Source organism: Thamnophis sirtalis, unplaced genomic scaffold (genome assembly GCF_051295495.1).
Source record: "Thamnophis sirtalis isolate CommonGarterSnake01/CBP01778 unplaced genomic scaffold, rThaSir2_p1.2 scaffold_3, whole genome shotgun sequence".
Taxonomy (NCBI): Eukaryota; Metazoa; Chordata; class Lepidosauria; order Squamata; family Natricidae; genus Thamnophis; species Thamnophis sirtalis.
Genome location: NW_028261383.1, coordinates 122,307,276 through 122,323,870, shown reverse-complemented (window position 1 = coordinate 122,323,870; position 16,595 = coordinate 122,307,276). Strand labels below are relative to the sequence as shown.

At 39.0% G+C, this 16,595-nt stretch overlaps 1 protein-coding gene across 3 annotated transcripts in view; it reads right to left on the bottom strand.

Moving 5' to 3' along the window:
• Positions 1-16,595, bottom strand: part of MXRA7 (matrix remodeling associated 7) — a 60,905-nt gene that overhangs the window by 26,276 nt on the left and 18,034 nt on the right. For all 3 annotated transcript variants that reach the window (XM_087709871.1, XM_087709874.1, XM_087709872.1), the window contains exon 2: positions 2,921-2,981. In XM_087709871.1, the coding sequence (XP_087565997.1) occupies positions 2,921-2,981 (61 nt within the window). The remainder of the gene's footprint in view (positions 1-2,920; positions 2,982-16,595) is intronic.

The window sequence follows — 16,595 nt, the reverse complement described above, 5'->3', positions numbered from 1 at the left end:
TAGATGGGAGTGGGGACAGTCAGAGGTGGTATTTACCGGTTCTCTGAATTACTGAAAATTTCCGCTACTGGTTCTCCAGAACTGGTCAGAACCTGCTGAATACCACCTCTGGTTTGTTCCCTGTTTATGTACAGTAGTTTTCCTTGCCAGTGTAGGTGAGGGTGTGGTTTTCTCCTTGATAATTCCTTGATTAGAATATTGTTTGACTGTTTGTCTGGTGTTAATCCCTGCTTACAGTATCTGGTGTTGGTTGCAAAAGAAAATGTGTTCTGGTCTTTTTGTTTTCTTCTTAGCTTTTTTCACTGATTCTTTTGAATGCTGTGTGAATGTGGTTTATCTCTGTATTTCTACTGATGGCTGATTTGTTTGAATGGCAAGCTTCCAGGATTTCCCTAACAGTATTGGTCTAAGATGTCAATTTCCCAATTGAAAGCATGGTTGAGTTTATTCAGTGTTGTGATTAAAGAATTTTTCATCATGTCTTCTGAATTTTAGTTGATGTCCATGGATATCTTCTGCTACTCTCCTGCTTATCTGTTCTACTTAGAGGCTATTACAGTCTTTACCCTGTATGTTATAGAATATAGATAACTCCTTCTTGGACTACTGGATCTTCTGGTTTACTTAAGGTGTTTTAGAGGGCTTTATGTTGGTTTGTGTGCTGTGGTGATGCCATGTGTTTGTAACAGTCTGCTGGTTGTTTCTGAGATGTTGATTTATGTCAGTGTTAACTTTTTCATAGCTTGCGTTGTTTGCACTGTAGTGGGTTGAGTGATCAGACATTTTTGCATTAGTATCAATTTTGATGGAAGATGTTGTATAGGTGGTCTGTTACCTTTTTGTGGAGTTCCCTGTAAGCAGGGATTAACATCAAGCAAACTATCAAGTAGAAACAATACCTTGATCAATGAACTGACAAAGAGAAAATCATATCCCAGCAACACTGGCAGGGCAAGCTACTGCATATAAACAGGGATCAAAACCCACACTCGCTTGCATTGATATTGTTACCTAGTCAGGTAATGAAACATCTGCAAGCAAATAATCAGGCTCAAATAATTCCATGGACTCCATAAAAGTCGAAATTTGGGGAAACTGAATTTCTTACACCTGCAGGACAGGAATCTCTAGACCAATCAGCTTCCCCAGTTCTGGAATCTATCAGGAATCTGCTGAACTACTGAGTTCTGACTCCTTTTTCCCTAAATTAAAGGTTGAGAAGGTATAATTCAGTAAGTGTGTTTTTTCTTGGGAAAAGAATGTGGCTCAGTAGTAGAGAAAATATTTTGCACGGATGGCTGAATATCCTGTTATATTTGCCAAGTTATTAGAAAGGCTGGATCTCATATCACACAATAAAAATGCCTTTGCTGAAAACCATGGAGTTAGCCAATGGAAACAATTCTGGGCCACATGATAAACAACTGATTTCTTCCAAATGTCATATGGCTTCTTATATCTTATTTAGAAAAAATGATCCTGCACTATTCCTCACCCACCCCCCTTGCTACATATGAACACTTTCCTGGCTTGGAAATGAGAATGCTCAGAATGAGCATTAGGTATATGAAGATGGTCACTGAGCAATATGGCAATTTTTTCTTCTCTATAAAATGGTCTTGCTATGTGAACTGCAGCATAGACTATGTTCCTCCTCTTCTATAAAATAGAATAGACATGATGGGATGTGGATGGAAGACTGTTTAGAAGTGTTAGAACTGTAATCTGCCTGAGCCAATCAGTTTATAGCCTTAAAATACTGTAGGAAAGCGGGACAAGGAACCATAGTTCCTATCTGTATTCTTCCACCCCTTTCTTGTGGGGACGACGACCCCGCATTTACAATATAATAATTTACAATATAATAATTTATCAATCTTTTCAGCTAGGACTTAGAAATCTGTTTCAAATGATTGGCTTGCAACTGAGGAATTTTGGTTCATAGCATAAAACGCACTAACAGAATGTATCATTCTGCAAAGAGTTAAGTCCTCAGGATCAGTTTGCTAACCACAATATTTTTAATGAAGTCACCAGGATTGTTTGTTTTGTTTGGATGTGTCCTGTTGAAGTCAGCAAACACATGGTTAGGGTCTGAAAGCCCTTATACAAATTTCCTAAACTGGGCATTCTGGCTCAAACCACAATTATTTGCTGTTTGTAGGAAACACCGCTGTTGGCAAAATATCTTGAGTCAGCCCTAGACAGCCTTGAACACTATCTCTCAGTCTTACCTCCAAGGCTGGGGATGATGATAAAAAATTAGCAGCCTCCAGATGTAGCCTTCTGAACTCTGCAGAGAAAGTGTGTTTGGCTAGTGCAGCCTTCCTCCATGTGTATGGGATGACAAATCTACAATTCCTAGCTAGAACAGCCATTGGCATCAGTTGGCCAAATTTGCTACTTTAATCCTCTGCCAAAACTTGCCTTCTCCCATCTCAGCTCTAACAATTAGTTGAAGGACAAGTGAAGCTGTAACTTTCCTATACTTGTTTCACGTTAAAAGTGTAAGGAAAGCATCGCTCACTGGTCTTGTCATTGAGGCAGTGTTGGAGTCGCCATCAAGGACTATGCAGTTTATGCCAGCATACTCTTCCACCAGATCAAGGACTGGTGGAAGCAGTTTAACATTTCCTTTGAGAAAAAAGTCTATAGTCTTGTATTTTTCTTAAGACTGAGAATGTATCTGCTCTTGAATTCACATTACATAATTCAAGTCCAAGTATTAAGACTGTGTTTCTCGTGCCCCCCCCCATCATGCATTCTCTAAATGAATGAATGGGTTAATGAATGACAAAAATAGCTCTTTTCTTCTTTCATTAATATTATTAAATATTAGGGCTTAAAGTGACCTTGTTTGTGTTAATTGGAATCTTCCTTGTCTGACAACATTCCAGATATTACAAAACCCAAAACTTACCATCTTCAGTCTCAGGTTCCTTTACTACTAGTTTCTCATTTTCTGATTCTTGATCTTCCTCCTGAAATAGAAACATTAAACATAAAACTATTGGTTAGCTATTAGCAATAAAATCTCCCTGCAAACCAATCCAAGCCATGTAGAACAGGGTGTCAAACTTGATTTCATTAAAAGCCACAACAGGATTTTGTTTGACCTCAGGGGGCCAGGATGGGCATGGCCAGCTTGACGTCACTCATGTTGGGGGTGTCTATGGTGGCCCGAGTGCTCTGCCAGTGAAAACGGGCTCACAAACTCGTTTTCAACTGCAACAGCCTCCTGCTGCCCTCTGCCAGCAAAAATGGAGTGGGGGGGGGGCACGTGCAGCTCCCCCAAGCTCTGTTTTCACTGGCAGAGGGTGGCAGGTGGTCATCATGGCTGAAAACAGAGCCTGGGAAAGTTGCGTGCGTCCCTTCCAAGCTCTGTTTTTGCTGGCAGAGGCACCGTGGGCCAGTCTTTCACTGCTTCCAAGGCAGCCCAATGGGCCAGATCTAGACACCCTACAGATCGGATTTGGCCCACGGGCCTTGAATTTGGTACCCCTTGTGTAGAACTTCAACTGAAATTACAGACAGAATTTTAGCTGGAACTAAAGGAAAGGATGCTATAACAAATAACTCTTGCTTAGAGAAACTCTGAATTTGCCTACATTTCCCCCCAGATGTTCTTTTGGACAAGAGGACTGGGCAGCTGCAATGTCTATTAGAATGTATATCTCTTTTGAACCTATCATCATTTTTTTCACAACAAAAGGACTCTAAGGGTAAACATTTAGTTCTGTATGCACTTATTTTTACACCTTTGTTGGCTGACATGTACATTCTTTTTTTCCCCTCAAATTGTCCTGCTTCTCATCTGCTGTTATTATATAATACACATATCTGCCTTTACTCTTATATTCTTTTTTTTAAATTTTTTTATTTTAATTGAACAAAAACACAAAAAAGAATCATCCTTCATTACATCTTGTAGAAAGCATGTCGAATGGTTACAGATAACTTTCGTGCATTTCTTCCAGTCATTACTTATAGTTCATATTAGATTATACACTTTAAATCAAAAATCTTTGTATATCTTACTATCAATGTACAATTCTCATTTGACTACAATTATTTAAACGTGCTTTTACCTCAAATCATTCATACTTCAAGACACAACCACATAATGGCATTCATTAGCTATTTCAAAAAATCCTCCAATAACATTACACCTTTATGAAATCTTTTAACTAAAAGTCAATTAATAAAGTTTCTAAACCTTCCCCCCCAACTCACTGTTTAGAATTTATATCCAAGTTACTTTTGCCAATACCATAGCATGTATATATTGTTAAATAATGTCCATTGACATTTCCTTGTTGTTATTATAATTGGCTAAAAATCATTTACTATTTATGTCCCATCTCCTCTCATCAGATCCCCCCCAAAAAAACCTTACACCTTTATGACAAGATCTAAATAAAAATTTGTTAATAAGATTTATAGGTCTTTTTCCCAGGTCACAATTTACAATTTATATCCAGATTTCTTTTACTAGTTTGCCAGTACATGTATATATCATTAAGCTGTATCCATTATCATTTCATTATTGTTATTATAGTTAATTATTTGTTAACAAATAAACATTTAATAACAATCTAAAACAATCTAGGAGTAACTAAATTCCTACTTATTGGTCACCAAAATCAACTATTTTTTTATTATCAACTTTCATTGTCAACCTGTATCTCTCCAGTAACAAAACAGTCTTATCTCTCTTGGTGTCAGTCTTCTTTTTATCTCCTTTATAAGGTTCTCTCTACACTTTGTTGCTTGAAGGTTCTCTCAGGTAATCCTGTTGCCCTCCAGCTGTTACTAAAATTAGCCTGTCTTTGGTTGTCAATCTTGCTTCTGAAAAAAATTCTCTTCTTAAGTCTATCATCATTACCATTTTTCTTCTTCTGTATCTTGGAATCTGAGGTAGAGCTCCAATTCGTCAAATTCCCTTTTCCATATTCCCTTCTTTCCATTTTCACCCATATTTGCTCCATTAATAAATTCATTAGTTGTCTTGTCTTTATCTTCTATGTCTTAATTCTCTCCTTTAATTTTGGGGGCTCCAGCTCCTTCATCTTTTGCTGTGAGGAAGACTAGTCTTTCCAACTTCTTCTCAATTCTCCCATATCCTTCCAATAGATTTTGAAATATTTTGGAATTGTAAGGTTTCCTCATCTGAATATTGATCCATGTTTCCAAAAAAGAAGAAAGAAAAAAAACTAATAGCCACTGCCACTCTAGCCTTCCAGGCCTCTTTTATTTTTTAATTTTAGGTTAATTTGAACCCAGGTTCTTTTATGCTCTTCAAAGGAGAAGGGTTCTGTTTTTTTCCCCTTTCTTCCCCTGCCAAAATAGTTCTCAAAGGCACTTGTGAAAACAATTCGTGTCCTTGGCTCTTTATCAGTTTCTGTAAACAAATTGCAAACCCTTCAGCTACAAAATCAGTGAAATAAAAGAAGGAAAGAGACGAGATACATTGTTTCAAAAACTCCAGCCTCTGACCTCCGAGTGGCAGTGTTGCTACTTTTCAGTTTCTAATATTTATCTCTGGCTTATAGGAAACAAAGTTCTTTAGATTTCTTTTAATGAAATTTAATAACAAGTAAAAGGAAGAATTGTTAAAATAAAAAGGAAGGTTTTAATTCAGAAGTCAAAAAATAAAGCAACAAAAAGCAGAAAAAAAATCAATCCATTCACTTTAAGAGGAGAAATGTTGCAAGCACTTCAATCCACAAAGTATAGTTACAAAGGAGAAAAAAGCTTTCCAAAGCAATCCAATATAAATTAATTTCGCCGCTTACTTCTTTTGCTTAAGGATCTAATTTGGCTTTAAAAAAAATTTCTTTGGGCAGTCTTTCGCAAAAAAGAAAAAATACCTCACCAGATGGCCTTTCTCTTTTCACTTCCTTCCGGAGCTGTCCCAACTTTATCAGCCTGGGGATTGCCTGTTTATCGCCAGCTTGAAGCGCTTCCCTTGGGTCTATCAGGGACTTTGCGATGTCCCTGAGACCAGCAAGGCTTCATCTTCCTGATCACCATATCTGTGGGACAGTTTAGGTCTCAATGGATCGTCCAGCGGCAAAAGTGTCAACGGCGTTCTCGGAGTATCGAGACCACACGTTGTGACATCGCAACTTTGGCTCCTCCTCTCTTTACTTTTATATTCTTAATCTCATCTTTTCTACTATGGGTTGTTTTGACCAGCCTTTCCCACTTAAATGTATATACATTCCCACTCCCCACATACACATATATTGTACTCCCATGCTTCAGGAACTTAGGGTTACTTCTATTTTTTTCTCAAGAATAACAATCTTTTTTTTTAGATCACAGTAGCACTGTATCACAGAAACATTGTGAACACTCAGTTTGTGCTTATGGACATAAATTCAAGAAGCACTTCCCTATCAGGAGGGGGGAACTATGGCTCCATTATGACCTGTGGACTTCAACTCCCAGAATTCCTAAGCCAGCCATGTCTCAAAAGAGACATAAAGTCTAATAGTCTGAGCCTTGCTGGCTCAGGAATTCTGAGAGTTGAAATCCACAGGTCTCAAAGGGGCCATAGGTCCCCACCCCTGGTCTATACTGAGAAAATATTTACATACTACTAATGGGAAAGGCAGTGCATTAGAATTAGGCTGGGGTCCAAAACTCATGATATGGACAACTTTGTTAAAGAAAGCTGATCACAATCTGGTCAGCTCTTGCACGATAAGAGCTCAGACAGCCCGTGTGTTATTTTTGGAATTCCATAGAAGAATGGTGAGCAGGCAATAATAATCTGATTAAGCCTTCTCCAATCTGTCCCCCTCTAGCTGTTTTGGTCCAAGCCTCTCAGAGCTGGAGCCAACTAGTAATCTGGGCATTCAATAAATGCCCACTAAAAACACTCCACTGGTTGGATTTGCTTGACTCTAAACTATCATCACTAGAAGTGTATTTATGCAATCGGGAAAAAATACTTTAAAATTATATGGGTATGATGAATAACCTCAAAAAGAATGAAAGCAAGGGGGGGGGGAATCAGCTTTTAACCAGCCTGAAAACTGAGGCCTTCTGCAATTTTGTACTTAGGCTGCAATTCACAATTATATTGATTTTTTTTTTTTAAAAAAATATCCCTTTCATTTTTTTGGTTATTGTCAGTGTATAAGAATTTATGAACTGGAATAGCCATAACAAGAAGTCAGCCAATGGGAAACTGTTTGGTGGTTGAGACACAGAATTTGTTGTGAGCCATGTGAGATGTCTAGGAGCCTGGGCATGGCTTAGCTTAACTGTTCTTTGTATATAAGAGTTTGTCTGTTTTTGCTTGAGAGTTCCTTGCTTCTACTTCTTGTCCTTGTCCTTGCTGCTACTTCTCTCTACCACGTTGCAAGAGCTGCATGGGTACTGTATACGTGCACCATGTTTTATACTATTGTATATAAAAAAGTTTCTTCTATAAATGAATCCTGCTGAATTATTTACTTGTGTGCTGGCTGGATAGCTACAGACTCTGACAGTTATTCTGGTTATTTCACATTACACAGGGGCAAGATAGTTATGAAGGCTCCATTATGACCTGTGCCATAATTAGGGTTGGGTCAAATGAAGAGTACACGTTGAAGATGGGGAAGGTTTAATAACTACAGGGAAAGATTCTTCTCTGACATTCTGAAATGGATCAATAGCTTCCCTCATGGTATCAATCAAGTTCCATCATACTGTGAAAAGCTGGGACTCTATTATGAAGCATCTCTTCCATCCCCTAGAGATCAGTGATGGGGAACCTATGGCACACGCATTGAAGTTGACATACCACAATGCTTTAGGTGACACACCGGATTCACTATCACCTGACAACTATTCTTGAATATGCCCTTTTGTGAATGATTTTTGGAGGCTCTGGAGGTCGTGTGAGAATAGGGTATATTCTTGCATGGCATGCAGACCCTCTGGAACTCATACAAGAGGGCTGCACAAAGAGCACTGGAGCACCCAAAAATCATGCAAGATAGTTTGCTGTCATAGGATGTTTGGAGGCTTCAGAGACCACAGAAGAGCATTTTCTGAAGCTGCTTCAAGAACGAAATCCTTGTACAACCCAGAGGAATGTTGGATAGGCCTCAGGGGCCTTTCAACAGAAAGAAGACACCGCCTGAAGGTCAGTAGCAAATGGCAGATCCTGGGGATCACACTCATGATAGGATTGTACTTTTAAAAATAAATATGTAAAGAATTGTTTCTCTTTTGTTTTGTGGGGTGTGTGAGACATACCAACAAAGTCAACTTAGACATTTTCTGAATTGTTGGCACATCAAGCAAAAAGGTTCATCATCACTGTCTTGGGTATTTCCAAGCCTGAAAAAGTTTCTTCTTTCCTATTTGAAATCTATGGCTATTAGAGCAAGCAAATAAATGCACAAAAGTCCCTCAATGATTGGGTAGTTTGGGGGAGGAGAGAAGTAGAAGGAAAACTTCTGAGCCCCCCCCCCAAGCTGAAATTATCTGTCTTCCTTGTTTGATAGATTATTCTAGATATGCCCCAAAACTATAGAGAGATGGGGCCCTGACACAACACCAAATCTCAGGATAAGAAGTACCATATTTTTCGGAGCATAAGATGCACCAAGATTTTGAAGAGGCAAATTAAAAAAAAAAGCTTTTGCACTCTGCAGACCTCCCAAAAACAGCCCATTTTTCGTGAAAACAAACCCATTTTTTTTTACAAAAGGACATGAAAATAGCCTTTAGGAGGCATGTAGAGTGCTCCTGGGCCCCCCCGCAAAAACGAAGAAAAAATGGCCCATTTTTCTTCAAAAAAATGGCATGCATAGCCTTTAGGAGGCTTATAGAGTGCTCCTGGGGGCTGAAGGGGACAAAATTGAGCAAGAAACGGCGTGTTTTTCGCTAATTTCTGACCTTCCCAGGCCCCAAGAGCACTCTACAAGCCTCCTAAAGGCTATGCACAGCCATTGTGATGAAGGGACGGGGTTTCTGGAGGCAAAAAAAAATGCTGTATTCAGTGTATAAGACGCACCCAGATTTTCAGCCTCTTTTTTGATGGAAAAAAGTGCATCATACTCCGAAAAAAGGTATATTTTTGAGCTGGGAAGAGCTTCATATCTTTCTTAAACTGAGAAGACTGTCTCTTCATCCATAGCAATCCCTAAAAAAATGAGAGCTATATAAGAACTATATAGGCAAGAGAGGGAAACTAGATATCACAGGATTCTTTAGGAAATGCTTCAAGGTATATTTGCACATAGTCTGGCTCCAAGTTTACAATTAGAGAAAAGTTGACTCCGGTAGCATCTCAGCGTGCCAATCTATTCATTTTTTTCATACTCAACACAAGGACGTAAGTAGGCATGTGTATGCACACATATTATGGATTCACTTTTTCATTGGTACTTAGGTGCCAGATTGCAAAATAACAAGACAACAAGTTATACTTATTTTTCCTGTGACCCTGGAAAAGAGTGAAACAGTTAATCAGATTCTAGATGATGGGTGGGCCTGCTTTTTTCTCAGCACCTCGAATTCCCCTGGTTGGGTTCAGTGGGGCTTGACAGCTTCCACCATTTCCTAGATTTGTACAGGAGGGTGTGCACAGAGAGGGCCACCGGAGGAGACTGTCACTTCCAGTTAAGAGGACAAAATCAAGATGGAAAAGAAGTCAAGAGCAGAAGGGAAGAGCCCTGGGCTGTTAACAAGATGCGATAAAAGAGACATATTCTTTGCACCAAATGTCTTGGGAATTTAGAAAGCAGTTTTATAAAAACCAGGGATCTCTACTGTTATCTCCAGTTCAGAAATCAGGGTGAAGGGTGTCACCAGGGAAGAATGTATACTATTCACTAGCCTTCTTCATTGCGTTTTAATAAGCTCCTTTTGCCTCTTTGTTCACTTCTTATGAAGCCCATATTTGGGGGAAACAAAGTGGGACGCATCCTGAGCTGACTTTGTTCAGAGGAGTTGCATTACAACATTTATGGTTTCTCCTCACTACAATCAGTGCCTTTCCTGGGAGTAATCATCAGTGAGTGACTCCACATTGGGAAATGTGGGTTGCTTTATACTGAGTTGACAATTCTGTCTGCAGTTTCTCTAGGTCAGGGCTGTCAAACTTGCGGTCTATGGGCCAGATGTGTCATGTGTTGGCCACGCCCACACCCAGTGTGGTGAAGGGGGAAAAAGTCCCGATAAGTCACATGACTCTGCCATGATAACATGAGTTTGACAGCCCAGCTCTACTTCAGGTCTACAGCCTTTCCATCCTTACCTGGAGCTGGCAACAACCAATGGTGGGTTTTTCTGCATATTCAGGCTATTCCTGAGCTAGAATGAAAATTGTCTGGGGAGAAGGTTCAGATGGGTCCTTGTTATTACGCCTACCTATTTATTATTTAGTTAAAGAATATATAATGCACAGTGATTCTAGGTGGCTTACAAAAAATAAAAACTCAGTATACAGAGAGTTAAAAAAGTACTTAGGAAATGGAAAAAAAGGTCTCAAAATCCCAGATGCTGATGTCTATTAATGGTGTAATAAATATCATTTGCCTTGTTATGGATTTGTAAAACCAATGGTATTTTATTAATTTTGATGGGTTATGAAGCTTTTAAGAAAGAAAATGGTTGGGCTATTTGAACTACCACTAGCCAGCCTTGTCTGATAGGGCCATGGACACAGCTTTATGGTTAATATGTCTGTTATTAGAAGCCACCTAATAGGTACAATAAGAATTTGGGTTCACCAAGTAAATTTCAACCCCTCTAAACCTTTTTGAGTACGTTGGTTTCAGTCGGTCCCCAAATGGATACCAACACAGCAGTAGCAACATTGTTAAGCTTCTCTTTGTGGATTAAGATTAGCAGCATTCATATTGGAAACCTGAGTCATCTGCTTATAATTTTCCTCCCATGTCTGTTTTGCAACGAATCATAGATATTGCTGCAGAACTGCCAGCTGAGTCTATTTGAGCAGTTATCTACTTCTATAAAGGATTATCTGCTTTCTAAAGGTGTTTTAATCCACCTACCTCTTCGCTCTTAATTCAGTCAATTTAATATAAAATACATGCTAAATCAAACGAGATTTTCTACAAAAATGCTGCAGATTCAATTGCAATAAGCCAGTTATGTCAGAGAGCATAAAATAAATTCAGTGAAGCTCAGAATATACACATTCAAAGCCTTGTGAGTAAATACAGAATGGGAGGATGGGGAAGAGGGTCCTGCATATAAAACCTAATTGACCTTGAAATTAATTGCTACAAAAGAGTTGGAAGAGCTTAAAAGCAGATTGTTAGTTTGTTTACTTTATTGTCATTGCACCTCGTACAATGAAATTAAATGCCATTGGACTGGATGCACAACTTAATTAAAGTGATTTCTCTTGAGCAGGGGTGTCAAACTCATGTCGTCATAGCATCGTCAAGTGATGTATCACAACTGTTTCCCCCTTTGCTAAACCTGGCGTGGCCAGCACATGACACATCCAGCCCGTGGACCATGAGTTGGATATCCCTGCCCCTGAGATTCAATGTTACTTGGACTGGGGGTTAACTGGCCTTCAAATCCTGACTTCACAGAATTTCAGAAGGTCAGGGCTACATCTGGATCTCCTGCTTGCAAGGACAGTAAATAGGTCAATGTGAGAAATAGTAGATTACGATGGATCTTGGACTGATCTAGCAGGGCTTTTCTCGTGTTCTTATAGCATAGTTGACCATGACATTCTTAAGAATGTGGTGTGGAAGAAGATGGTGGGGAAAACATCCAACTATTGCTTTAGTTGTCAGAGATTGTTTTGGAACTGGATTGGAACCTATTTAAACTTTAATTTCTAAATGAAGAAGCTGACAAAGTCCCCTTGCTTATTTCCCACAAGCTTCATCCTGTTGCTGAAGGATCCATGGCTTCACTTTGCAGCAAGTAGTAAAGCTGCCCTAAATTTGTTGCAGAAGGAAAAGACATGAGAGAAACGAAATCTTGCTCTGTTACCTTATTTTTATATACATTAAAAAATGAAGTTGCAATGCTAAATATAGATATAGGTTGGAGGAAGAACCATGTAAGCTCTTTATCACAGAGAAGGGGTGTGAAAGGAATTTAAACCCAGGAGTTTGGTAGGAGAGCTTTTTTTTTAAAAAAAAAAACTGCAGGATGGAAAATAACTCTTGGCTATCATTTCTAAAGTGTGTCACATGTTGCCATTTAAGGCTCTGCTTTTTTATCCACGCCTGATGCAAGACGCTGCAAGAGGAAAAGAATTCAGCCTGAAATAAAGGCCCTGCTTCACAAAGTCAGTGACATCATTTGCTGCTCCCTTTCAACCAAATCCTGCTTCTTGATCTCTTCATCATTGTAATGAAGGAAACAGCTGCTAAAGCAAACAACTTCTTGGACTATTGGAATAATCAGTGCTAATCTGGGGGTGGTTTGAGGCTGGGTGTGCCTTTGAAAAGGGATAAAGTCTTCTGCCTGCCAAATAGTCGAGACTGTTATATACACAGACAGCAATGTGAAATGGTGAATTCAAGTGAGAACCATTTGCAAATTGGTACCTTACATGCCTCATGCTTGAGCAGACACACTGAAGAAGGAACGCCGTGGAAATGGGAAGAGAGATTTGGGTATAAACTCACTGCTATAAATTAATCAGCTATATTCACTGGTACAATAAATAACTAGTATCAATCAATTGGATATTGAGGACTTGTTTTTTAAAAAACAAATAAGGGCATAAAAACGCTCAATTGTTTTTTAACTTAAAACTTATAAAATATTAGCTTAGAACATTAAGGAAAACAATAGCCCAGTTTTTAATATAAAAACAGTATTGTATGTAATTCTTCAGATAATACAGCATATTTATTTTTCAAGGAATCCAAATATGTCAATTTCATTGTGAACTTTTTAAAAAGTTGCAGTGGTTGTTTTAAGGACGTCTGTTGTGTTAACTAATCTTGATAAAGAATTCCAGAATAAGCTTCAATAAGTTACTGGACTACATATCAGCCTAAGTGGAATAATTATCATGACATTCTGAAATTATTAATTCAATCAAAATATTAGAGGAAACCAGCAACGGTGACAACATCCAGCCAAGAAAAATAGAGACATTCAATAAAATAATAATAATAAAAAAATGTTATCTTAAGAAGGCAAAATGACTTTAAAAAAATATTCTACAATCCTGTAACAGTGAGACTTTGTACTTCTAAAAATAGTTGCCTATTCACACTAAGGTAAAGGTTCCCCTTGCACATATGTGCTAGTAGTTCCCCACTCTAGGGGACGGTGGTCATCTCCGTTTCAAAGCCGAAGAGCCAGCGGAGTCTGAAGACATCTCCGTAGTCATGTGGCCAGCATGACTAAATGCCGAAGGTGCACGGAGCACTGTTACCTTCCCACGAAAAGTGGTTCCTATTTTTCTACTTGCATTTTTATATGCTTTCGAACTGCTAGGTTTGCAGAAGCTGGGACAAGTAAATGGGAGCTCACTCTGTTACGTGACACTAGGGATTCAAACCGCCGAATTGCCGACCTTTCTGATTGACAAGCTCAGAGTCTTAGCCACTGAGCCACCGCATCCCTTTGTTCACACTAGTTGGGGCCATTATTAAGAGCTCTGACCTTGTATTTATAGTTTTAGTTGTGCATGCACAAAGGTTTTTACAACAGCAAAAGCTGAGATGATGGCTGAAACCTAATGAGTGAAGTCACATCACTTTGTAACGTGTGCTGTGACCTACATAAAAAACAGGCAGGACAACAACTCCAAAACTATGGACACCTTCTTGAGCTCCTCCAGCCTTTTATACTAAGCTACTGCTGGAATGTAGAGCAATATGGTTAGGGTATTAGAATCATGAAAGCATGTGAAAAGTTCTATTTTAATGGGAGTGGTTTCGCACATTTCTTTGCCTTGTTTTCTACTTTCCCAGGATTGAGATATCTTTTTCCAATGGCTCCACGTTTTCCTGTTGTTCAGGATCATCATCCCAGCAATGCCCTCCTGCAAATGTCACTGCTGCTGTCTGAGCTTCCCCAGTAAGGACAGAATCCCAGAGAATTCCCAGATTGTGCACAAAGTCCTGCAGGACGTATGCAGATCCAATTAGTTCTAAATTTCCATCCAGACTACTTGAGCTCCATGGCATTTATTCCCTAAACTACTTTTAAGCACTAACCCAAGATCTTGCATCAGAAAGAGGCAAGCAAACAAATGTATTTTAAGAATGTTTTCATCTCTGAATCTTTTTTTTCTTTGTCTATCTGACAAGCTCCATCCTGGTACTGCTTTCCCTATACCTGGAGATTGAAATATTTCTCCCATCCTAAAATGTTATTCTGTAATCCAAGGCAGATTAGAGCAATTATGAAGAAATAGTTACAAAACTTAAATTGAGGAGAGGGAGTGAAGGAAAGACATTATTAGGCTTTCAGGATTATGTAGTTACAACCTGTACATCATTAAAGGTAAAGGTTCCCCTTGCACATATGTGCTAGTCATTCCCGACTCTAGGAGGCGGTGTTCATCTCCATTACAAAGCCGAAGAGCCAGCGCTGTCCAAAGACATCTCCGTGGTCGTGACTGAATGCCAAAGGTGCACGGAACGCTGATACCTTCCCACCAAAGGTGGTTCCTATTTTTTCTACTTGCATTTTTACATGCTTTCAAACTGCTAGATTGGCAGAAGCTGTGACAAGTAATGGGAGCTCACTCCATTATGTGGCGCTAGGGATTCGAACCGCCGGACTGCCGATCTTTCTGATCGACAAGCTCAGTATAATTATAGTCAAACTTGCAGAATCTGTTTCCTGGCATTTCTTGAAGGGCTGACAGGTAAGGAAAGACTTCTCTCTTTCCACAGACATCCTATAGCCTCAGTGCCCAATGTCTACAAAATAACTTTTTGACAGATCTTTTCTCAACTTATTCCAGGCTGATTTTATTCTAACTATGGAAATAGATTGGAAAATCATCAACTTATTGCCACCATTCCAGTAACTCAGTAGCTAGAGGGCTGGGATTTATTTGAGTTTATGTCTCTTGTGTTTTTGCAAAACTTTTGGTAGCTCAGAAAGCCCCCGTTCCTTCCTTTCTCTACACAGTCAATTTAATATAAGCTTATTTCATTGTCATGCTATATCAAGAAATGGGGGTGTTTTTGCTCAAATAATAGATTTAGCAAACAAAGAATTGAAATATTACTTCTCCCAGTAACTATTATCTACAATTACATCAAGCTGCCAGCATTCCCAACTGGGTATTTAGATTTGAACAAATTCTGGATAAATTCTTTGTAAATCTACTATTTCTTCCCCTTCTATAATAGTCTCAACTCTCTATGCAGTAATAAGGAAAGGAGCTGACATGGTCTTCTGGGCCTCACCCAGCCTATCCTCTTGAGATGCTTTGCAAGCTTGTTTGAGTCTGCTGTTTTTAACTCATTTCTAATCTAGTTCATTAACAGTAGACCTCCAATTGCCTTTGCCTAATGATAAACATCATTTCACCTGGGCATTGATAGCATAAATAGATTCCATATCAGCTTAGAAACCAGGAATTGCTGGATTCATTAGTAACCACTCAGGATTGTGAGTCCAAAAGAGCCTATCTTCAACTCCTAGATTGGCCGCTTGGGAACTGACTGTGTAGCCTTGAAGATTTCCCACCAATGTTCTTTGCCTTTATTACTTGCAACTGAGAAAGGCTTCCTGCAGATACCAACTAATAAATCTAATTCTTCTTGAAGAATCTGTTTCTTTTATACTATAGTGTTTATGAGTACCAGAAGTTCAATATCATGCATTCCTCTCTTTAACATTTTAATTATATTTAATTATCAAATATTTTTTGTCCTCATGGTCTTTGTGGAACCACAAGCAGTATTTCCATTTTATACCCAGAAAAATACAGCTTGTTCACATATAAAGTATCATAGGATAGGCTGCAATTTCACTTTGTAAAGTCAAATATTTAGATTAGGATTGTTTTGTTTTGGAAAGGATATAGCAATAGCAATAGCAATAGCAGTTAGACTTATATACCGCTTCATAGGGCTTTCAGCCCTCTCTAAGCGGTTTACAGAGTCAGCATATTGCCCCCAACAATCCGGGTCCTCATTTTATCCACCTCGGAAGGATGGAAGGCTGAGTCAACCCTGAGCCGGTGAGATTTGAACAGCCGAACTGCAGAACTGCAGTCAGCTGAAGTAGCCTGCAATGCTGCATTTAACCACTGCGCCACCTTGGCTCATGGATATCCATGTCATAGCCTTGTTGGAATTTAGTGTTTGGTTGCTTTAAAAAGCCCTGTCATCACCACTTGCAAAGCTCGGTTGAGTGAGATGTTTGTCAGTTCCAAAGGCATTAAAACTGGTTTCTGAACAATGCTGCCATTTTGAAGATGAGATGAAGAGGGTTCTGCAAGAACCATTATTTTTGACAAGTCTCTCTTAAATGATTAAACTTGAATATAAGGCAATCACTAGGGGCCTTGGATGACCAAACTCACTCAAAAGATGATTTAGCATTAGGATAAAAATCCCTAAATGGGGTCTGAGTTTAGTTTGGAGACATACAATGTACCCCTTAAAGAG